General features: G+C 46.9%; 1 protein-coding gene across 5 annotated transcripts in view; it reads left to right on the forward strand.

Annotated features, from left to right (window-relative positions):
• LOC119170155 (uncharacterized) overlaps window positions 1-19,381 on the forward strand; it is a 60,479-nt gene extending 41,098 nt beyond the window's left edge. For all 5 annotated transcript variants that reach the window (XM_075879202.1, XM_037421219.2, XM_037421220.2 and 2 more), the window contains 4 exons: window positions 2,163-2,540; window positions 4,534-4,689; window positions 9,104-9,317; window positions 15,997-19,381. In XM_075879202.1, coding sequence (XP_075735317.1) covers window positions 2,163-2,540; window positions 4,534-4,689; window positions 9,104-9,317; window positions 15,997-16,824 — 1,576 coding nt within the window. In that variant the 3' untranslated portion in view covers window positions 16,825-19,381. The remainder of the gene's footprint in view (window positions 1-2,162; window positions 2,541-4,533; window positions 4,690-9,103; window positions 9,318-15,996) is intronic.
• The last annotated feature ends 5,118 nt before the right edge of the window (window positions 19,382-24,499 follow it).

A 24,499-nucleotide genomic window follows, 5' to 3' on the forward strand; every position in this document is an offset into this window, starting at 1 on the left:
AATGCCACATGTGCTGCCGCAGATAGCTGCAAATGACTATGATGAGGTTGTGAGCAATAAGTCATAATAGCACGTTCACCGTCAGTCACTGCCTCACCTTTGGTTTTCCAATCCTTATTCGGGAAAGCATTGCTGCAATCATGCAGAAGCCGTAAGCACTGATTGACTGGTCTCTGCCATGACAGAAAAGACTTAAAATAGAGAGTTTAGAATAGCGTAACGCTGAGTTTGCATTCATTGTAGTCATCCGCTATTTCTGTCACATAACGGGGGCCCTTAAAAGGTTAGCATATGATGCATGTGCAGTTGCGGTAAACACAAAGCTTTGCACACGCTATTATGAAGCTCTCAAATATTTTTTATCAACAGACTGTGGCATCGACGAGTTGAAGGCCTCAGTGAACTTTTTTGTGCGACAAAAAGTTCTCCCGGTTATCATTTCTAGCATTTATGGCATCTTGCGTTTTGAGGTGATCGTAGCTGTATGGCATAAAAAAAGGTAACCGCGCAGAAGTTGAGCGCGAGGCTTGATGCTGTCTCCCAATCTGCCATTCCTCTTTTTCTTTTCTTTTTTGCATCAATGCCATTTTACCCCTGAAGAAATGTCTCAAAAGTTTGCGACCTCACTCACAGTGTCCGAAATCTGCATGCAGTGCTCACTGATGGAGGATATCTTAGTTGCGGGTAAACCGCAGCGGAGCATGCATGAGCGCATGTTTTCTCTCATGCTTAGAAGGTCTGTTGTAACTTCTTTTCGCTTTGTTTGCATCATATTGTTGCGAGTGACTGTGTTTATTTACGCGCCCCGTAGGCTCGCGCATCTTTGTTTCAATATTTTTACAGCGACCTTGACGAAATGCCTGCTGTAAAAGTAGGAGGCTTTGGAAAATGTTCACTTTTTGTGGACGATATTTCAATGAGTAGCTAAGGAACATTGTAAGTGCATTGAAATATGGTCATTACAAAAGAGCGATTGTTATCTGTGGGATCGTTATAAGTGGATTCGACTACATCTTTCGAGCAATGTAAGACTGCATCATTCGTCTGCGATTTCCTCTCCCTTAACCTTGGTAGTTGTAAGGGGTTGTTGCTGTCACAAGTTGCTGTCGGTAGTGTAAGTGTTTGTCAGCGTTGAGGCATATTGTTACTTGACTTTTGCAACTGGGCGTAGTAGTGCAACTGAAAGCTTCGAGTGCTTTTGATCTGTAACTTGGTGAAAAGTTGCTCTGTTCACTGCTAAATACTGTAGGCTTCTGGTCAAGGCAGAAGTGCTGAAATGCTGACTGCACTTTGACTTGACGTGGCAGATCAATAAGGAGTGCAGATAGCTTTAGCAAAATATGCTATTTTAGCCAGTGAAAAACTGTTTAGATCATTAGTAGCCCTAGTTAACTAGTTGGTCAGTTAACCTTTGATAATGTTAATGTACTGACTACAAGTATACTTAGCTGCACTGTTCCCACTAAAGCAGCATCACCAGCATGTTTCTCAGGAGAATAGCAATTGAGGAGCTGTGTACTTGAAGCCAATCATACGAGGGAATATCCTTGTGCTGCTATACTTATTATGCATTGTTATTCGACTGTGTGTTGTTCTCGGTGTCTGAAATTATTAAAGACTGAATTCAACCTATTTTTAGTAAAGGCCTTCTTTACCTAGGCTTTAACTGGAAGTCCGGACCATGCATGAAAGCCTAAGGTGAACCGAAAACTGGATGTACTTGGAACAAAAAAAAAAAAAAAAAAAAAAAACAAGCATTGGCTAGTTGCATTTCTGAGGTAGTACATCTTAAAAGTCATGTGACACACTGGTCGTGGCATAACTCAAGCTAGGTGTGATCTGACAATCATTGTGGTTCAGGTCAAAGTAACATGAAAAAAAAAAAATAGAGATGTTAGACATTAGTGCAACGTCGATTTCGTGAAATATCTACGCATTTATAGTATTACCATCCCGCCTTCTCCCTTTCGTTTAGCAGATTTGAATTTTTCAGCTTGCATATGTAAATGCACACTAACTGTTCAAGATTTCCCCGCAAGTCAAGCTTAAATTATCAGCCACTGATGCCCAGCGCTTGTCTTAATCCTTGCAGGCAGTGCCAAGGTGCAATGAAATTATCAGTGCACTAGCCTTCTGCTGATATTTAAAGCTTGCTTGCGCAGGTTCCAGCTGACGTTGCACATGCGGCGACAGCACCGACCAGGCGGTCCGCTGATGTGCCCTCACTGCCCGCGACATTTCATCGCTGAGGACGCCCACAGTGCGCACGTGGCCTTGCACAGCGCCTCCCATGCCAAAGAGCTCGAGTGCACTCAATGCAAGAGGCTGTACGAAACTCCACGACTGTTGGAGAAGCACCATGCCTCTTTTCACAGCTCGCAGGCGACGCGCTTTACATGCAAAGTCTGCGGCAAACGGTTCCGCACGTCCAGTGGCATCGTAGCTCACCGTAGGGTAGCCCACCTCAATTCACACGGTGGTACAAACGAAAAGGTGAAGCAGCCTACGTCCTCCAGAAACTGGGCACACAGACCAGGCAGGTGAGTGGAGATTCATGCGTCGCTTGGGTAGGAATGCAAGCACTGGCTTCACTGTCTTGATTTTTCTGTGATGGGGTAGGCAGCCGTGGAGAAAGTTAGACAGGTTGGGCTATTATGCATTAATGACGAGTGTAAATTAACCAAATAGGCAGACAGGAGCAAGGGAGAAGACATCAAATACACATTAAACTCTCAATATAAGGAAATATTTTTCAGTGGAATTGCTGCTTAAATGTAACAACTGCCTATACAGTCAGTCCCAGATATATCAAACTGGGAGGGGTCGCGAAGTAGTTTGATTATATCAGTAATCCGAAATAAAAAATATACGTACAAAAGTCTTAAATTAATGCAATTCAGGTCTCGTAATTGCCCCAACTTGATAATTTGCTCATTGTACACTAAAAACCAAGGTTACAACTTCTTTTGCCAGTGAGCGCACTTTATTTCGCTCAAAGATAGTCTGTAAACTTGTCTTGCTTCTTGTATGCCTAAATAATATTGAAGCTTTTGAAGAAATTCAGCACTGTTAACCACAATAGCAGTGATTGATGTTTAACGTTGATGGAAGCTCTGGAGAGTGGTCAAAGGTTGTTTAGTGTCGGCGTTGGCGTCTTCATAACCGCGCAGTTCTACTTCTATGGCAGCGATGTCAGCCATGACCTCAGTTTTGATGTAGTCAGAAACAGCAACGTCGCCATCTGCACTGATGAAGTCGCTTGCTGTACTACCATCTGATATGGCATCCGTAAATGTCAAGGAGTTGCAAAATTCACTGAAGTACCATACACCATTGTTAGCGGTGTCTAAATCGGTTAGCGGGGTCTGTGAGTCTGGGGTGTGACATTTGGATGGAGGCGCGAGTTTTACCAAGCTTATTAATTAAAAGTGTTTGTGTTCTTCAAAGACTTCAATAGGCGCCCTCTAAAAAAAAATTCTGGCTATGTGCCTGATACACCATTAGTCACTTGGTACCAAAGCCCGTAAGGAAACAATTTATGACTGCGCTTTGCTTGACATCGTTCCAAGCACCAGTCGTCCTTTTTATCGCTACCAGTGGGTCAATGTTTGGTTTGACTCTTGAATGAGGACTTGTCAAGAACGAAGTGAGCAGTACTAACATCGTCAAATGAAACCGGAACAGCTTCAAGCTTTTGCGATGCTATAGTGCACGCCGTCCGCTTATCACTACGAAGAGTGATGCACATATGCGGAAAGCTGCCGGACAGGATGCGCGCACCTATCAATCGTGATAACTGGACGGCACGCACCACACTATCGCAAAGGCTTGTCACTGTTCGGGGTTCATTTGGCGCTGATAGTACACAAGTCCTGAAGCTGCAAAAGACATCGCTGCCCACAAACAACAGAGGCATCATTTCCCACTCTCACCCCGCCATCGACATCTTGGCGATGTTGATGGCACTCGTGGCTTGGTAGAAAACAGCCGCTGCTTTGACACAAAAAGGAAAAAAAGAAGGTGTAGCCTCCGAGATGTGTGTTTTGTAACAGAAGACACCAAAAATATGTCACGAGGTTGCTTATTTTGAAAAGCCGTGCTTTCTGGGTCCGCATACTTACAGGTATATTTACAGGCACCAGATAATATGTCCGAATTAACCAATTTTTTCAAATTAATGAGCTGTTACTATATCATTATTTGACTATCTTCATAATGGAATATGATAGCACGGCAAGGCATTTCCCCAATTACTGTGTTTATGCAGACCTGTTTAATCGTTAGATAAGTATACTACTGTTTCTCAGTTTGACAAATTTGTCCAAGCATGATGCACAATTAGTTGCCATTATCACTGTTCCTCATGTTTACACTTCTTATTATTGCACTGTGTGTCTGTACTCTATTGGCATCTTTAAAATAAAAAAGTAAGTGAAACTGTGTAGAAGTTATACTTGTCCGCATGCACACACAGCGTTTTGCCTGCGAGTAGAAAAAGAATGAAGCATAGCATCATATTTCTGTGCCATGCAGAAAGTATGGCTGTTCACGATGGAAGTACTGCTGTGAACCCTGCAAACGCTTCTTCAAGTTTGACAGCAGTCTGCGTGCGCACCGGGTCTTCATTCATGGCATCGAGGGCCAGCCTGCCGAGGAGAAGCTGTGTCCCGAGTGCGGGAAAGCCTTCCAGTGAGTTTTGCTTGTGGTTGCTCGAGCAGAATTGTGCTAACTCATTCTCTGCCACTGTGCGCAGACAGGGAACTGCTGGTCAAGCTGGCATAGCAGCCCATGAATGCTAGTTCGTTTATACAATATACTTGCTGTCAAATTCAGTTCACTCTTTGATTTGGACAGGTGAGAAGGCTGTGATATCGCATTATTATCTATTAAGGTGCAGTTGTAGCCCCTCCTCGGAGATACTGTTCAAAACTATAGCATTGTACTACGCTTATCAAAATACCATTTGCTTCCGAATTCGACATATCAGATGCTGCAGTGCACCCCTGTAGGTGTACTTCTTCAATCTCACTAGCGATCACTCACATAATCAGAAATACTCGTGCTGACGAGACTTCGCTGTTTTAGCAGACTCTCGCAGATGGGGTATTGAGCTGGGAAATAGCTAAGGAAAATGGAGATTAAGCTCTGTGCGTGCATCAGTACTGTAAAAGCTAATTAATTTTAACTTGAAGGGCTCTATGAAATTGCTTGAATTAGAGGGTGGGTTCGAATTAGTGAGTGGGCGCTGAAGTGAACAGATGTGGCACCACACTGAGCGGGCAGAGCACAAGGAAGGCACTTCTGGACTTAATTCACGAACTTTGCACTGCTACACATTCGGAGCTAGTGATTTCGTGAATTACATTCGTGGAGCTGTAACAGCGGATAGAATTAATTGAGCAGTCTGTGATACACCAGAAACAAGCGCTATCATGCATTCATGTGAGACGGGAGTTTTAATGTGAGATACATAATGCCATTTAGGCTCAGAAACGCCTTTATTTACATGGCAGGCTTAATCCAATGAAAATAAATAATAAATAAATAAATAAATATAATTGGTAATTTGCTTTTGCTTGCATTCCTTCTGTCATGGCACTATTGGCATTATTTGCAGTTTTCAAGAGCTACAGTGCAGCGTCCGAATTCTCATTTGCTGAGAAATACTGCTCTATTGTTTCAAATCTAGTAGAGTTGGTTTGATTTCATTTTATAACACCGTGTTATCATTTTGGACCGACTTCTGTGAGGAACGATGAAAGCCAGGTGGTTTCAGTTCGAATTAACTGTTGTGGATACCAACATCTTTGAATTATGCCTCAGTTAGAACTGTCTCTACGTTTAAATTAGCACAGTTTGAATAAACGAACTTTTTTTTGTAAGTGAATCGCTGAAGCAGGGGATCGCTTTTATGATCATAAAATTGATTTAATCTCTGACTGCAGATTTTTTTGCAATATGCATCTAAAAAATGCATTTTTTGTTTATCGCTGAATTAAATTCTTCAGATTAAATTATTTAGCAAAAAAATTTTTGAAAATTTTTTCGGTGACCATGACATACCCCCCAAGTCTCTCGCATTTTCCAGGAGACTCACGGATTTCTACCGTTTCTTATGCGTGTACAGTTGGCTGGAAAATTTCCTAGCAAATCAAAATTTTTGTGCATGATCTGGCTGCAATAATAAAAATTCAACCCAATTGGATTTAAGCTTTTTGCGAAACTATTCGACTATTGCATAATAACAGCGTCAATGCAAACCCACAGTAAAATCTCGGTGATATGAATTCGCGAAATTTCCCAGCCGAGTTCCACTGTGTCCACTGGGCTGAAATTCGGATGTTCAGAAACTTTGGCACGTCAAGCCAGGTGATATGAACTTCGATACCAAATCATCGAGTGATGGAGGAGAGCAACCTGCTGGAAGCTTTGGAAGAACGTGTGCGGCCGACGAAATCGCAGTCACTTTCAACGCGATCATATTTGGCGATGACGAACTGACAAAGCTCCGAAAGTGCACGCGTGTACAATGCTCACACAGCTAAAGCGACGAAGTTTTGAAGGCACATGCGCGGGCAGCGCGGGCAGATTATTAACGGAACTGTTGTTTGTTGCAACCACCGCGAGCGAAACTGCGGTCGCTGCGACGCGATTATCAATAGGGACTACTACATGTAGCTCCAGAGATACGCGGCTAATGCAGCAATAGATTAAAGGCAATAAAGGCATAAAATAAAAGGCACGAAGTGTTTCGGTGTTCATGTCAATCTTCGTATATGACTACGGGTGGGCCACGGCAGCCAGTTGTGCCATCCCCCCCCCCCCCGCTCCCCCGTTGCGATAATCTTCCAAATTCGGAGTCCTTCAACTAGACAGGTATGCCCTGAAGTCACGATAAAATAAAATCGTTTGTGTTGTTAGATACACATGCATCTTTCATAAGTAACAGTTAGCAAAGTCCTAAAATGGCAGTCTATACTATTGAAAAAAATTAAAATTATGCATTGTAATAAACATAGCTCACGTGCACACAAAAGTAAATGCATCCGAGTATTTTTCCAGTAAAGAATGTTCATGCTTTAACTGTTAAAACAGTCTTTGAACCATGGCTCCACGCAGAGTAGTTTGTTGCACTTAACACACATGTAGGGGGTCTCTTTGGGCTACATGTGTGTTACCTGCAAGTTTCTGTCACCGAGTGGTGTTGGCACAGACTGTAGTGTCTTATCAGGGTTCTGCTCCACTTAGCATTAGTGGGTGGCAACTTTCCTATAAAGTGTCCGGCGGGCACTTCTACTGCCTAAATGAGCTGCATGAGTAAGCTCACGATGGAAAAGTATGTTGATGTGCACCAGTCCAAAAATCAAAACGAGTATGAAAGCTATAATAATCCTTCGCCTTGTCTCCAACCACGCTGAGTAAAGGAGGAGGAGGAAATGCAACCAAAGTGAAATCGTATGTGTAATTTAGTGCTGCATGGAAAGAGATGTTATTGCGCTCCGAGAATCAATAAACTAAAGTAACAAGTGGTCACGCTTTAAGAAGCGTCGCCCTTTGAGAGATTTGTAACCAGGCATGAATTAATTTTGCGGGTGAGAGAAGCAATGACCGCTCGAAGGAGGAAATCGAAACCTGTCGCACCACGCGTGTGCTCTCCGATGTGCAAGCTAGCGCACCACTAGGGAAAGCGAACGAAAAAAAAAAAAAAGTGAGACACATTGGCACCTAAAAAAAAGTCCACTTATTCCTGAAGTGTGTCAGCAAATGCCAAGCTAGAGGAATGATCGGAAAAGGCGCTTGTTTTAAAGATACATGCAATAACATACTACAGTCGACGTCCGATTTCCCAGACCCTCAAGGTACCGCGAAAACGTCCAAAAATTTGGGCAGTCTGTAAAAACTAATGCAAACGAAAACACTTTTTAATAGGTATTTTTCGCTGACAGAGATTGTCACGGCAGGAGTACAGTGCAATTAAGAAAATGCATCGTTTAGGTAGCTCTGAAAAGAGCCGAAAGAAAGAAGAAAAAAATCTAATATGGCCGACGCTACCGCGTTCTTGAACACTTGGGTGCAAAAAAAAAAAAAGTTGCTTATTTTCGTTTGCACAGTGTTCCACTTGCCCGTGATGATGTTTGCCTCAATTTGAGTTAACCTCGTGCAGTCGCTGTACACCGATGACTGTGTCAGTGCTCGGATCAACTCTGGGCTCGTTTTATGTGTAGGTGCTGCCTCTTCGATCTCAGTGTCAGAGTCGGCGGATTCCTCCGTAACTTGCCAAATGATTTAGCCATCGGCCACTTCACACACAGCTTGAGGTCTTTGTCAGTGTCGACAAAGCCCTCAAGGGTTATCCCAGCTGGAATCGAAACGCTGGCAATGTGCAGATTGTCGAACGCAATGTCCGCGGGTGGAATTTCGTCACAAACGCTGTCCACTTTGAACAAGACGGCTGTCTGGGCATCCAGTATGAAGCTCCCGCAGCGACAATAATTTCGGAGGGTCTGTTGCGTAACCACCTTCCACGAGTCTGTAAGCATGCCGACGGCAGAACATAGGTCAACAGCCTAGCTTTTACCACTGTCGGTGCTCGCGTCAACTTCGAGCTTGTTTTTTTGTGTAGGCATTGCCTCTACGATCTCGGTGTCGGAGTCACAGCACAGCATCCTGCGGCCTAAGCTATGGCTGGCAACGGATTGGCGTGCGCTGGATTACGGCATTTTCGGTTTCTAGGGTACGGCAGTGGCGGCCCTGTGGGTGTGAGAGTCCGAAAAAAAGCAGAATGGCGGGTTCAATAGTTACTTTGAGTTTGCAGTTAGTGGGTTTTTTTCTTACTTTTTAATGCGTTGACTTTATGGGGAAGTTTACGATGCCACAGGTGAGTCCAGGAAGTCAGGCATGTGCTGAATTTTGGGCGTCCGAGAAATCGGACGTCGACTGTATTGCACACCACAGGAGATGTAGAATATTAGAATGTGATAATTTAGTTTTGTTTTGTGTACTCTTTTATGAATTTTGTTGCTTTAGCACCTGTTTAAGCAATTGTGTCCAGTAGTGGTCGCATGTGGTCACGGTTCTCAAACTCTCTATGCTGTTTATGCAGGACTGAACTGAGTCTTGGAATGCACTTGCGCACACACACCCAGGAGATCAACTACAAATGCAGTGTCTGCAGCAAGATCTATCACAGTCGCTGCAGCCTCAAGAAGCACATAGCTACGGTACACCGTTCAAGTCTACGTGTATTCTGTGCTCTCTGCAACCGGGGCTTCCTCAGCCATGCCTCCATGCTGCTGCATGTTAAGTTTGCACACAAGGTTGGTTGGCATTTCTTAGAACACGTGAAGTCAAATTTCATCGTAGTAAAGTTCGTGGTGCTCTTAACATATACAGTAAAACCTCATTAATTTGAACACAGTTATTTCAAAATCCTGCTTAAATCGAGGTATTTCAGCCGTGCCGTATTTTGCAATGTAAGGTTGAGCAGATAATTTGAAGCGGCGGCCAGCACCATTCCGGTTAATTCGAAAACTTTGGGTGCCATGTATCAATTCATAATCCCAAGTTTGCCGCAAAACAACAGAAATGACAGCCCTTAATAGCCACTAGGCAATGTACCGTAGCGATGCTACTAAGTCGCAGCTGCAATACCCCAGCCTCGATACTTCCAGTACAAAAAATATAATTAAAGAAAAGAGGGGGTGGTCTTGTGAGCAGCTAAAATGTGTGCCTGCGGAAACCAAGACATGCTTCACTGCAACACAGTTGTGACGCATGGGCAGCATGTTGCATGCTTTTTGCAACATCAGCACGTCAATATTTACCCATTCTTTCTGAAAATATAAAGAAATTAATAAAGGAAAGTCTGGCGGAATTCGCGTTGTATGCGAACGTCCGAGTGCCAGTTGCTCCAACAATTTGCACACTTGCACTGCTGGCGGAGTTCTTGCCTGCTACGCCTACTTCGGAAACTCGGTTCGGAAGCTTCAATGTTTTCCAGCTAAAATGTCGTGAATTTTCTCACACTTTCTGTTATTAAATTCTTTATTGTACTTGAAAGAATGAGTGAACAGTCGCATCATGATGTGCTGATGCAGCGAGGAGCAGGTGACACGCTGCCTGCAGGTCACTACTGTGTTGCAGTGAAGATATCTTAATTTTCACAGACGCACATTTGAGTCATTTACGTTTTTTGTTTGACTTGTAGAATGGATAGGGTGCATTTAGCAGTGCCTGCAAAAGACGAGGAAGAGGACCGTGGTTCGTGCTCATGACAGCTCCGATTTGGATCGCTGAGCGCTTGACCTGTGTTCGTTTTTAATAAACGCGTCGCGGACTCAACGCTCAACGCGTACTATCAAGTGGTGCAGAGTGCTGGTTCTCTTTTTCACCCTGGAACTTTGTAGCCGAACTCTACCTCCGCCGTCCATCATGCCTGACGACGTTGCAGCAAAGCCAAATGCTGCCACACCCACCGCTCTCCGCTGCCCCGGTATTCCGAAGGAGCGCGACTCAGTTCTATTCAACGGCACTGATGAACAGGACGTCGAGGACTGGCTCGCTTCGTTTGAAAAAGTGAGTGTCAACAACCTGTGGGACGACAACGACAAACTCAGTCGCGTTCACTTCTACCTGAGGGGTGTCGCGGAGCTTTGGTTGAACAACCATGAGGCTGAGATTACCACCTGGGCGTCTTTCAAAACGACCTTCGCAGACGTATTTGGGCGACCGGCAGTGCGCAAGCTTCACGCGGAGCAGCGTTTGCGTGATCGTGCCCAGTTGCCAGGAGAAAGTTTCACGTCTAACATTGAGGACCTCGTAGGCCTCTGCCGGTGCTTCAATCCGGCCATGTCCGAAGCCGACAAAGTCAAGCATATCAATGAAGGGCATCGAGGACGATGCGTTCCACATGCTTGTGGGGAAATCTCCTCGAACCATCACAGACATCATTCAGCACTGCCAGAGCTACGACGAGTTGCGAAAGCAGCGCATTTCCACACGACGTCACAGTTTCGACACGACCAGCACGTCAGCACTGACCGTTGGCGCGATCTCCCCAGGTCCGGTAGTATTGACGCACCAAATACAACAGTTCATTTGCGAGGAGGTTGCCCGTCAATTGTCTATTGCTCCCTTTCTACCTAGTAATAGTCATGGACTCCCCTCGTCACTGTGCCAAACCATTGAGGAGCAAGTATCCAAAGCTCTTCCGCCTACGCACCAGCCACCGCTTGTATCAGTGCCGTTGACCTATGCCGACGTCGCGAGAAGGCCTTCACATGCAGTGCCATACAGCAAAGGCCCTCCTCAACGCCCTCATGTCTTCTACGCACCGCAGGCGCCGACAAGCCCGCAAATTCCGCTTTATCGACGTCCTGCCACCCGTCCCAATAATCCTTGGCGCACACTGGACAACCGACCAATATGCTATTACTGTGGTCTACCCGGGCATGTCGAGCGTTTCTGCCGCCGCCGCGTTCCTCGTCCAACTGCCGTTGAAGCCAATTACAGCTATGACCATACAGAGTCACAACTGCCAATACCCTCCCACGCTCCTTCGAACACCTCATCGTCGAACCGCCGCACCTCCAACTCGTCTCGATCACCCTCCCCGCGCCGGCGCTCGCTATCGCCAATGCTTCGACGCACCGCGCCCGTCCACACGGAAAACTGACCACCTCAGTTCCCGAGGCAAGAACTGCGCCACTGTCGACATCTACAAGGCCTCGTTCCCAACCTGCAAAGGAAATCCCAATTTTCATTGAAGGTGTTGCCGTGTCCGCTTTAGTCGATAACAGAGCTGCTGTGTCCGTGTTAAGCGAAGCAATGTGCCGCAAGTTGAAAAAGATTACGACTCCGATTTCTGGTGTTTCTCTCCGTACAGCGACCGCACTTCACATACAATCTTCCGTCACGTGCACAGCTCGCCTACTCATTCAGGACGTTTTGTATGTGGTTTAATTCGTCGTATTTCCACACTGCTCGCATGACGTTATATTGGGCTGGGACTTTCTTTCCATGCATCATGCCGTTGTCTATTGTGCCCGTGCCGAGCTTGAATTATCAGCAATCTCGGACATCGCTCCTGCCAAGTCATCTTTTTCTCGTGTCGTCATCGCCGAGGACACGGACATCCCACCTATTTCGTCTGCTATTGTGCCAATTTACTGCGACTATGCTTTCTCTACCACCTTGTTTACGCCGTCAGCGAAATTCACTTCCCGTAAGCACTTTCTTCTCCTATTTGCTCTTATCACGATCGAAAACTCCTCCGCAACCATTTATGTCACGAACCTGCTTTCAGTCCCAACCACTATGTTCTGCGGAGAATGTATAGGGTAACTTGAGGACATTGATTCAGTCTGTCCTAACTCACCACCTGGTCGCACAGCTAGCCTCCATGTCGCGAGCGTTAATCTCGATACCACGGCCAACACATCTACCCCAGATGCCTTCCTTCCATCCATTGCTCTGGACCTTCCCAGCGTTCAGCGGACACAACTCTTGAAGCTTCTCGGCCGCTTTCGGACTTCTTTTGATTACAAGCAACCCAGTTTGGGCAGAACAACTTCGATCGCTCATCATATAGACACCGGCAGCCATGCACCCTGCGCCAGCGTCCATACCGCGTCTCTCAAGCTGGACGTCAGGTTATTGAAGTCCACAGCCGTCCCACAATTTCTGGGCATCCTCGGTGTTGCTCGTGAAAAAGAAGGACAGTAGCATCCGCTTCTGTGTTGATTATAGGCGCCTTAACAAGATCACGCGCAAAGATGTCTATCCGCTCCCCAGAATTGATGACGCGCTCGACTGTTTGCAAGGAGCGGAGTTCTTCTCTTCGCTGGATCTTCGGTCGAGGTACTGGCAGGTACCTATGGATGAAGCCGACCGCCCCAAAACTGCGTTCGTAACTCCTGACGGCTTGTACTAGTTCAACATGATGCCGTTCGACCTTTGCGATGCCCCGGCCACATTTGAGCATCTTATGGACAACATACTTTGAGGTCTCAAGTGGCATACGTGCCTTTGATATCTGGACGACGTCGTGGTTTTTTCAAAAGACTTAGATACCCATCTCCAGCGCCTCGCAAGTGTCCTGGAATGCCTCACACAGGCTGGGGTACAACTAAATTTGAAGAAATGTCACTTCGCTGCACAGAAGCTCGCAATCTTAGGGCACGTTGTCAGCAAGGATGGCGTTCTACCAGACCCAGACAAGCTCCGCGCCGTCACCGAGTTTCCTAAGCCGTCGACACTCAAAGAACTCCGGAGCTTTATAGGGCTATGCTCGTATTTTCGACGATTTATTCGTAATTTTGCATCTATAATGATCCCTTTAAGACGTCTACTTGCTGACAGCCAAGGTATCTCGGCATGGTCGTCCACTTGTGACGACACATTTGCGAAATTACATCATCTTCTGACATCGCCGCCGATTCTCCGTCACTTCGACCCAGACGTCCCTACTGAAATCCACAAGGACGCTAGTGGAGTCGGCCTTGGCGCTATCCTTGCGCAGCGGAAGTTTGGCTTCGATGAGTACGATGTTTATTACGCGAGTCGCTCTCTGAAAAGAGCTGAATAAAATTATTCGGTCACGGAAAAAGAATGTCTAGCCATCGTTTGGGCAACCGCTAAATTTATACCTTACATATATGGTCGGACATTTGATGTCGTGACCGACCATCACGCCCTCTGCTGGTTGTCGTCTCTAAAAGACCCATCTGGTCGCCTAGCCCGTTGGGCATTACGACTCCAAGACTACGACATCCGCGTCATCTACAGGTCAGAGCGCAGACATTCAGATGCCGACACTCTCTCTCGATCTCTGCTTCCCCATGACTGTGCAAATGCGCCTGTTTCTACCTACAATTCTACCTCCCTCACACACGCTAACATGCCATCCAAGCAGCGTCAAGACCCTTGGATAGTGTCTTTAATGAAGTTCCTATCGAAGCCATCACCAAGTACCGCCAGTCGCTCGCTGCGGCGCACAGCTCGCCATTTCACCATGCGCGATGGGCTACTTTACCGCCGCAATTACCTCAGTGAAGGTCGCAAGTGGTTGTTGGTGATTCCTCGCCATCTACGTGCTGATATTTGCACCTCGTTTCATGCGGACCCCCAATGCGGCCATGCTGGTGTAATAAAGACACGCACGCCACCGGCTGCGGTACTACTGGCGTGTAATGTACCGATTTGTCCGCCAATACGTGCGTTCATGCTCAAAATGTCAACGCCGGAAGAGTTCACCGCATGCCGTCACTGGTCCGCTCCAGCCGTTGCCCTGCTCATCCCGACCTTTTGATCGCATCGGAATTGACTTCTATGGCCCACTTCCATACACACCTGACGGGAATCGCTGGGTGGTTGTCGCTATTGATCATTTGACACGGTACGCTGAGACTGCCGCGCTGCCAGAGGCTACATCACGTGAAGTCGGCTTATTTATTCTTCACAAACTTGTTCTTCGCCACGGTGCTTCTCGCGAGTTACTCAGCGACTGTGGACGCACGTTCCTCTCAGAAGCCGTACAAGGCCTCCTGCGTGAATGCAATGTTGTTCATCGAACGACCAGTGCGTACCATCCCCAAACCAATGGCATGACTGAACGCTTCAATCGCACATTAGGCGACATGCTGTCAATGTATGTATCTGCTGACCACACCAACTGGGACCGCATACTACCATTTGTCACCTATGCGTACAACAGCGCCACTCAGTCCACGACTGGATTTTCTCCCTTCTTTCTTCTATATGGCCGTGAACCCTCCTCATTTATGGATACCATCTGCTGTATCGCCCAGATACTTCAGAGTCTGCAACTCTCTCAGAATTCGCCATCTATGCGGAAAAATGCAGGCAGCCAGCACGTTCGTTAACTACACAAGACCAAGCACACCAAAAGGACCGCCATGACGCCAACCTGCATCCCCAGTCATATTCGCCTGGAACATTGGTGTGGCTTCGCGTTGCCTCCTCAGCTCCAGGCCTTTCTTCAAAGCTGCTGCCTAAGTATGAAGGCCCCTATCGCATCCTGCGTCAAGCATCCTCGATAAACTATATTGTCGAGCCCGCGTACAGTTATCCACAGACCGCCGCCGTCGCGGCCGTAAGGCTGTTCACGTCGACCGACTGAAGCCGCACTATGACCCACCAGTTGTACCTGTGCCTTAGGTCGCCAAGATGGCTCCTTTTCCGCGGGGGAGTGATTTGTAGAATGGATAGGGTGCATTTAGCAGTACCTGCAAAAGACGAAGAGGACCGTGGTTCAGGCTCGTGACAGCTCCGATTTGGATCGCTGAGCGCTTGACCTGTGTTTTTTTAATAAACGCGTCGCGGACTCAACGCGTACTATCAGTTTGTTTTTGTGATTGCAGCAGGGAGGCTCAGGGTTTTCTCTTGTTTGTAGCAAAAGTGCGACACTGTATTGCTGGAAAACATAACCCTTGAAGCAGCAATCTAGCCAGCACAGCAAATGACCAGACCTGATTATATTTCCATAATTTCAAGTTCTTTGCATCGCACATTTTTCATATTCTGTCAATTTAAAAACCCGCTTAATTCGAAGATTTATTACGGTCCCAGTGACTTCAAATTAACAAAGTTTTACTGTATATATTTGTGGTAGAATTTCGAAGTTGTTAAGTTCACAACCAACCATGAAATACTGCTATAGGTGCCCAGAGCAATAGGTTTCGCTAAAGGAGCCCAAAGCAATAGGTTCAGAAAGATGCAGTTGCATCAACGCAGCCAAAGCCGCTCTAGATGATGTGGCTTTATGGTAAGAGCGTCTTTTCTCCCCCACACATACACCACTGTGTGACCCCATCTGCCAAAAGTGACAAGCTGTAGTGTGAACAGTTTAGTCTCAAAATGCAAAAAAAAACAGATAGGAAAAAGCCTTGACCTATGCTTGTTTTTAAAATGAATGTATGACTAAAAAGTTATGTCGTTTTCATTCATGAAAAGGAAATCTCTTTTTGCCATTTCAAGGATGGTGCCAAAGCTGGAGCGTCAGTTGAAGTTATTGCCGACCGTTTGGAGCCATCCGCAGATGCCGCAACATCAGTCCCATCAGTGACAATGGCAGATATAAATGCTGAAGCAGCTGCAACCTCGGTATCAGCCATGTTTCCCATTTCCAATGCACCTCCTGTGCCCACTATGACTTCTATTCAAGTAGTGCCCATGTCAACCGTCTCTTCGGTCCCACACATGGAAGCTGCACTGAGTGGGTCTTCCGTTTCGCATTTGGCCACTGCAACCACTGGGTCTTCAGTTCCAGGAATTGCAGCCGTTTCTGCGTTGTCACTGGTTCCAAATATGGCCTCTGTGTGCTCAGTTCCAGGAATTGCAGCTGTGACCTCAGTGTCAGTGGTTCCAGATATGGCCTCTGTGTCTACTGTGTCTTCAGCTGCACGTGTGGCTTCTGCACCCAGCGTGCCTTGCGTTCCAGAGATGGGTTCTTATCCTGCGATGGCCTCCGATAACACTGAGGCTCCAGTTCAGGACCTAGAAGCAGCTGCAGACTCTGTTGCATTATCACCGTCCATGACAAGTGATAGCATGGTTGAGTTGGAGCCAGTGCAGGAGATCACCGAGCTGACCCGTATGGAGCCCGAGAGTCATGAGCACGCAACGGTGGAGCACTTGTTTGCCAGCATTCAGCAGCCCACGACCTCCTTGCCTGTGGTAACCGATGGACCACCTTTGAGTGTTGGTTCAGGGCAGCACGTGTTGCACATGCTGACTGTGTCCCAAGTTGAAGAAGTAGTCAGCGAGGTCTGTCTGCCTCAGAACAGTTCTCCAAATGTGTGGTAGTTAAGCCAAGAATTGTTTCCGCAAAGGCACGCAATGTAGCCAGCTCTCTGAATGGTTGGAGACCTTGTTCAACCGTGTAGTTCTGTGAAGGAAACTTGCAGGGTGTGCCTTGGTAACTATGAGGACTCATGACATCACACACTTGTCGGGCCATTGCTTTTTTTATTTTTATTTATTTTTGTGAATGTGCCAGCGCAAGTTATTATTAAGTGTTAACTACTCGAAAAGTTACCCAACCACCTGTAATGTGCAGTTTATCCTTAGTAGATTGTAAAGCAGGAAGATGCATATCAGTATAGACCGCTTATAACGTAAGTCGCGGGAGTCGCGAATATCTGCACTATAAGCGGTACCACACTATAACCAAAGCAACCTTCTTTAAGGGCCGCACTTGGGCAAGAGGCATGCAGTGCAACCTCGTGTGTCCAAGAATCGAAGCATGCAATGCGTGGTGCTTACAAGCATACAAATTTCGAAATGTTAAAAAAAAATTAACATCCAAAGATACACGTTGCCAACAAAATGAACGCAAACGGGGAGTTGGGGTGTTCAACAAGAAACATTATCGCGGAAGCTCGCCAACCACTTTTCAGACTGCTTCAATTATGCGCATTACATAAAAACTATTTCGAATAAAGACCAGAATTTCACGGACTGAAAGACGCTAATCATTCAATTTCACAGGCCCGCACCAGACTTCGAAGCATCGCAATGGAATCACAAACCACCATTCGTGCACTACACGTGCCACCCTCGCTTTTACCAACAATATGTATCCCTTCCCATAAAGTGCAGTTACAGCAAAGAGTTTCGTTGATTCTGTAACAAACCACATCTTATAAACAGCATGCACCCACTACTAAAACGCATCCAAAGCCGATTAGGCGTAGTCTGCCGCTCGGTATGTCATCGCAGGAAGTTTATCCAAGACATGAAAATCGGGCGTTGAAAAGATTGCACTCAAGCACTGAACCAAGAGCAGCGTGCGCCCCGCCGCAGTGGTCTAGTGGCTAAGGTACTCGGCTGCTGACCTGCAGGTCGTGGGTTCGAATCCCGGCTGCGGCGGCTGCATTTCCGATAGAGGTGGAAATGTTGAAGGCCCGTGTGCTCAGATTTGGGTGCACGTTAAAGAATCCCAGGTGGTTGAAATTTCCGGAGCCCTCCACTACGGCGTCTCTCATAATCATATGGTGGTTTCGGGACGTTAAAGCCCACATATCAATCATCAACCAAGAGCAGCGTGCGCGATACGAAACTGCGTTCGCAGCTGGGAGATCAACAGCGATGAAAACTTGCTAAGCTTTCGTAAAACCGCTCACTGGCGCAGCAAAGGCAAAAGCTCGCATCATAAAACTGTGAATGTTTTTAAGTTTACGAACAAGGTAGGAAACGCAATATCTGTAGCAAACTCGATAACGACGACGCTTTTCTTGACAGGAAACTTAAGCACAGTTAAGGACGAGACTGCATGTGCCCTGTGAAGCCGCATGCGGCCAGAGCCACGCTAGCGACAAGCATGTCGCGTCGGCGCCAATGCAAAAGCGGCGAGCTTGCGCAGCGTGCCGGGTCTTTTTTTCCTTTTCTTCCCTCCGCCCTTTGTTCGTTCACTCTGTGTACCCTCCGAAATGACCTCGTCGCTCGCTCCCGAGCGGCACACCCAGTGTGCCTCCTTTCAGACGCGCATTCTTTATTGCGTTTGTCACAAAGATTTTCCGGCAACTGCATTATGAGCGGTCTTTCATCTTGGGGGACTGCAAAATAAGCGGTATGCGTATACATGGGGTTCTATTGGAGGGTTAACGGGAGTCAAAAAAGGTTGCATTGTGACCGATTCTGCATTATAAGCAGTTACGTTATGAGTGGTCTACACTGTATTATTTGCCAATTAAGGCATTAGATATTTCCCTGTTAAACCACTTATGCCATTGCCTTCTGAAGGCGATGTCTCAAGTTGTGTCGTACAGATTTGGGGGAGGGGGGCTTTTCTTATTGATTTGAGCATTTTGACCTTAATGAAAGTTTGCACTCCAACTGTATGCAAAGCAAGCAAGTCAAATTTAAATGTTATAAATTATACACACTTTAAATTTTTTTAGTTACTATGTAGCAAGTTTTATTTTTTACAGTGTTCACTTGAGGACTGTTGCAAAGTTAGCAAGACTGCTTGAAATTTGATGACCTTTTTTTCTGTGCTCATTGTGATACAAAGATGAATGATAAACTTATGCTGATTTTAGGTTTCATGTTGTGGGGGGTGCCTTTGTTTATGATGGAGTGAAAGGGCTTAGTAGTCATAGCTTTGACTCATAGTTAGCAATAATAGCCATTCAAGTGAGTACATTATTGGAAGCATTATTATTATGAACAGAACCTAATCGATCACTATTGTAATTTTTTATGCATTGTGACGACTCTGAAGCTACCAAATTCATCAAAAGCATCAAGAAGCTGCATAAGTGAATTTCTTGCTGTTCGCAGGGGATGGAAGCAAAATTGTAGCGGCCAGTGGACTGTGCTATGTCGGTGAACGCTAAAGAACACCAGATGGTCAAACTTTCCGGAGCCCTTTACTATGGTGTCCCTCAGAATCATATGGTGGTTTTGGGACATTAAACCCCACATGTTTTTATTGCTGTCGGCAAAAAAATGTGCATGAAGTCTGTTAAGGACGAATATCATTAATTGGCTAGAAAAAGCAGCGAGTTTTTTCCAAAGGTTGCACTAGTGATTATACCAGAGCATTTAAGCCTGCAACACCTCCTGGACATAAACACTGCTGTGGTTTTACGAATGCACTGCATGCAGCGGAGAATCTGCACTGTTGCATCAAAAATGGCTAAAAGTGATTTGCTCTTTCATTTGCATTGTCATCACCAGCCACGCATTAAGCAGGCCCTCCAGATATTGGCTGATATTATTAATTGCACGCTGGTTACTACCTTGAAGACCACATGTCGTTTCATGGGAGTAACCCGGCCTTGGTGGGTAGCGCATAACCAACAATTAACATCGATTTACCAAGTCCCGGATCACTCGCGAACGGCACGCGGACTCCTCAGCTTACAGGTGGTTACGTCACATGCACGTGATCTAAAAGTCCCGAGCCAGCCAGAGCGGCCTTGGGCCATCTGTGCGCCTGATGCTGAGTGCATCCGCTGTGGCGTCAGCTAGGCCAGGCTATGCCGTCTGCTCCCTCCATAGCTGTGACACAGGCCACAACGCTGACCCAGTTCAGACCTAAACAGCAGTTAAATAGTGAATTATACCTAATTCTGTTGTGATGCAACTTACTGTAAGTGAACTACTCGAGCGCGTGTGCATCGAAGACCGGCGCGGTCGTTCCACCGCTGTTTCTCCTAGCGAGTATAACGCGTGTTTGCCCGACCTTCGGGAATACGCACATGCTCGACATGTCTCACAACACCGATGACAAGAGTGCGCTAACAATGCGAAATCCAGAAACATGCGAGAAGCGGACAGAAAAGCAAAGAGAGAGCAAGAGCGCATCGAAAATTTCCTGTGTCTAACAAGATGGCCGCACAGCATGTGCACCGCGCCATCGTCTGCCAGCTGGCTGCTCGACAGAAATTGTTCGGGCGGTCCCGGGCCGCCCGCAGGCCGCCAGGCACGCGAAAAACGAACATGCGTCCGAGTGATCCCGGACCAGTGGGTGGAGCTTCCAGTTGGTCCCCGGGAAAAACGAATGCGGCGCCGGCGTCCGGGCCGTCCGGAGCCGCCTGGGACGCGTAAATCGATGAATCTCAATAACAAACGCGCTCGGCTGTAGCTCGAAGTCACAGGTTTAATCCCAGCCACAGTGGTCGCATTTAAATGTAGACGAAATGCTAGAGACCCGTAAACTCTGCTATGTCGATGCACGAGATGGTCGAAATCTCCCAAGGCACCCCTGGCGTCTTTCATATATGTAGGTTTCGGGACGTGAAAACCCAGTTATTATTAATGCCAAACGTGGCAGTGCTGCGCGTCGTGGGCGTACCACTAAATAAAAAAAATTGACCCCGTATCTGCATGTTTCGCTGCAAATGTCGTCGAAAGACGATAGTCTTGCGTCTGGAGATAGTGAACAAAACGTTTATTTGATGTTCTGCGCGAGCAAATCGGTTGATGGTATTCTGGAGGCGCTGCGTTCGAGTGCCCCGATCCGTGCAGTGAAGGTGAACAAGCGCATCGAGGCACGTCACACGTGAGCGCTATCTTGCAGTTATCTTGGAAAACGAAGTGCGCGGCGTGCGCGCCCGTCTCGGAGGCGATAAGGTGTAGACCGCAAGGCGATGTGTAGGTGCCATCGCCGTGTCGTCTTGGCAAAGCGTTGGAAACAGTTGTGTTTTCGTGCGTAGCGTTGCATTGTCAGCGCAGTGTGATGAATGCTAAGTCCTTTGAATTACTTGTGTATGCATTTTATAGTATAAAGAGACATACAGAAAATATTGACGTATTCTTATTGTGCCTCAAATATGCGCAATAACTGCTTTTTAATTGACAATCGCACAAGTCTGAACCCTGAAACTTGAGCAATATTGGTGAGCGCTGCGGATGGGGTTAGATTTTGGCTGTTTCGCGTATCGTTTCTGTGGACAAACAGACAAGTTCACCGACAGACAGACCAAAATTTTTGTGTCGAAGGCAGAAATACTATCGTCTTCAAAAGTGATAACGCCATACTCCTATCAGTTCCTTTTGGTATCTCCAGTGTTAGTCTTGACGTCACCGAGAGAGTCTGGAGACGTCAGCAGCAGTAACAAGAACCTGTTTGTCTGCCGGCAGTTACGCGCACTTGTTGCTTTTCCTTCTCGTACGGCGAGGAGAAACTTGGGCCAGGGTCAGAAACTAACTAATTAAAGGGCAGTAGCGAGGGAAAGGGCGAAACGAGCGAGGGCACTGCATTTAGAAATTCAAACGCGTGTAACTCCGCTATTGCAATGTCGTTTCGAAAAATTCTCGCGGCAACGTGTTCGTTGTAGACTCGTGCAACATCTGCAATGCCGGAACTAAATTCGGACCTCTGGGTTGTTTAGGGGCCCTTTAACGGGTGCTCTTGCATATCGCCTTGTCGAAATGCGGCCGCCGGTGTTGGTCTTACTGGCTAAGTTGGTGCACGCTGGTTAAACCGTTAAAGGGACACTAAAGAGGAACAACTGCTTCGTTTCGATTATATATATATATATATATATATATATATATATATATATATATATATATATATATATATATATATATATATATATATATAGTATGTGTGCAGCCCAGCTCAGCCGAAGCTTCTTCGTTGACCCATGAGGTGGCTCTACGAGTTCGTTGTTTAGGCTGGACCTATAGACGCATAGTAAATGTCAACGACACTTATAAGCACAACTTATTTGAGACGTACCCATCAACAGCTGAACTATTGCGGCTTCATGTGCGGCGTAAGACCACTTACTTGAGAAGGGCTTGAAACAGCTGCCAGGGAGATAAGCGGTAAGCCACATACGTTCGCTCGGTCGACATGCGTGCGTATGAACGTTACGTTGGAGCGTACGTCGGCAATGTGACGGGACGGGCTGCCAGCGGTATTTAGTTACTATGCCCAGCTGCTTGGGCATGCGTTCACCGCTGGTTTGAAAGCTTACCCACGCATGCACTCCCATCAAAACTGATAATACTGGTAGAGTGGACTAGAACAGTACACTCCAATGCTAGTATCAGTTATGTAAGAGCTCTTTTTTGTTGTTCTGTAGCATGAAACTGCGTAATCAATGCATTTTTGTTTGTATTTACAACCGTGACAATGCAGAAAACAATCGGACGTTGGTCACAGGCGCGTGCGCACGTGGGGCAAGGTCGAAAACAGAATGCTACCAAGGGTTGTGAAGATTCTTTCGTGCTAATTTTTGACGTCACGACACGAGTGGTGTTTAGCGAACAGCGCCGAACGCGCAAGGCTGATCCTGACTCGCTTCTTTTATATGCGAAGCAGCTCATGGCAAAGCTGAATCTGGTGTGCGTAATCACCCTTAATTACTGCGCATGCGCAACAGCTCGCCCAAGCACGGCCAGAATGTGCTAGTGCGGTCCGCCCTGTGTAAGGCGCTTGGTAAGACGCTGTGGCCACTCCCCCTTACCTTCTCTCAGAAATCACGTGATGGCGTCGGGGAACGAAATTATTTAGACGCGCGATGAACCAACGCGTTGGTCCGCGCTAGCGCGGTCGGTCCCGTGTAAAGAGCTGTGGCCTCTCCTCCTCACACTCTCTCAGCAATCACGTGATGGAATCTGGGAACGAGATTCTCGCGATGAAACCACGTGCTCCTTCGTGGCGTGGCGATGAACCCGCGTGGCGCTCCGACAAGAGTTCGGTACGAGTATAACAGCAACCTAAACTACAGTGAACTCATGTTGTGCTCCGCTTGCAAGGACGCGTTAACATCGGGTGAAGTGTCCGTCTTAAACGGAAGTCGACCCATGCGCTGCATCACAATATCCACTCACGCTTCCGTACACACCAGAACACAGCGAGCTCAGTGCTGGCTGCCATATTGAAAAGCGCGTGGCACCATCTGTTGCAAGTACGGCGAAGCAACACCCTCAACTGCCACGCGAGCAGACGCTCTGAAAATCAAACGCGAGACTTCACAACCCGAGTGTGGCTGTAATCATGTTTCGCGCTGTTCTTGTGCTGGAATGTTATGCTGATTTCGTGTGAAACGTCGAGGAGACCTTTTTCGACAGTCCGGAATGTCTGCAACACGTACATTGCAAACTGAGGAAGCAACTTCATCAGGTACGTATTATCCGAATGAAAGAAACGCGAACAGCGTTAACTGCGGCGTGCCTTGGCTGTGACAAGGCAGAACTTGTGCTGTAAGCCGGCGTCAACGTAGCGCTAGAATCTGGCTCCAACTTACGCTCATGCACCGCATGTGTATCAATTGCCAGTCCTGCCGGGTACTCGGAACACACACGCGGTGCAAAAGTGCCAGCCAGAACAAGATTTTAAAATGCTACGGTCACGCCTGCCGAAAGCACATGTAGATTCGCCTAGTGACAGTCAAAGCATGTCCCAGCTCGACCGAATCGAAAGTCATATTTCCGCGCCACTGCCATCTATTTTCATCGCGATAGTAGGCCGTTACAGTTGTACTAAACATGCGTGGCGCGTGCATCCACACGTGAGTCGTAATACGTATATCCTATTATTGACATGCGGCCTGCGAAAGAGTGCGGCAATAGTTTTATGCCGCATACTACAGGAATACTGCACGCAAATCGCTGCTGTATTGTGGAACAGCTGGAGTCGCACTTCAATAAACGCAATCAGTATACTTACTCGTACACTTCACTGGGCTCATAGTTTTTCCTGCTGATTGCGATTATATCCTGTAGGGTGGCCGAGCTCAGCGTTATTCGTTGTGGACGGAAATATGTGCAATCGCAAAACACCGCACCGGCACGATTTGCGCGATGCGCTGTGAACTTCACAGGCAGCGCTCAGCAATCTCTACCTCTTGCGCTGGTTGTTGTCGCATCAGATGACAGCACAGTGGTACCCAGATGAAATTTTATAAGAGGCGTGAACATGCTCTTTTTCGCATTTTAAACTCCCAGAGCCACTGCATGACATGCTAGCGAGGCGCGCCTTGGCAGTTCCGAACAAAAATATGGCGTCTCTGGGAGC

This window comes from Rhipicephalus microplus, chromosome 2 (genome assembly GCF_043290135.1).
Source record: "Rhipicephalus microplus isolate Deutch F79 chromosome 2, USDA_Rmic, whole genome shotgun sequence".
NCBI classification, from domain to species: Eukaryota; Metazoa; Arthropoda; class Arachnida; order Ixodida; family Ixodidae; genus Rhipicephalus; species Rhipicephalus microplus.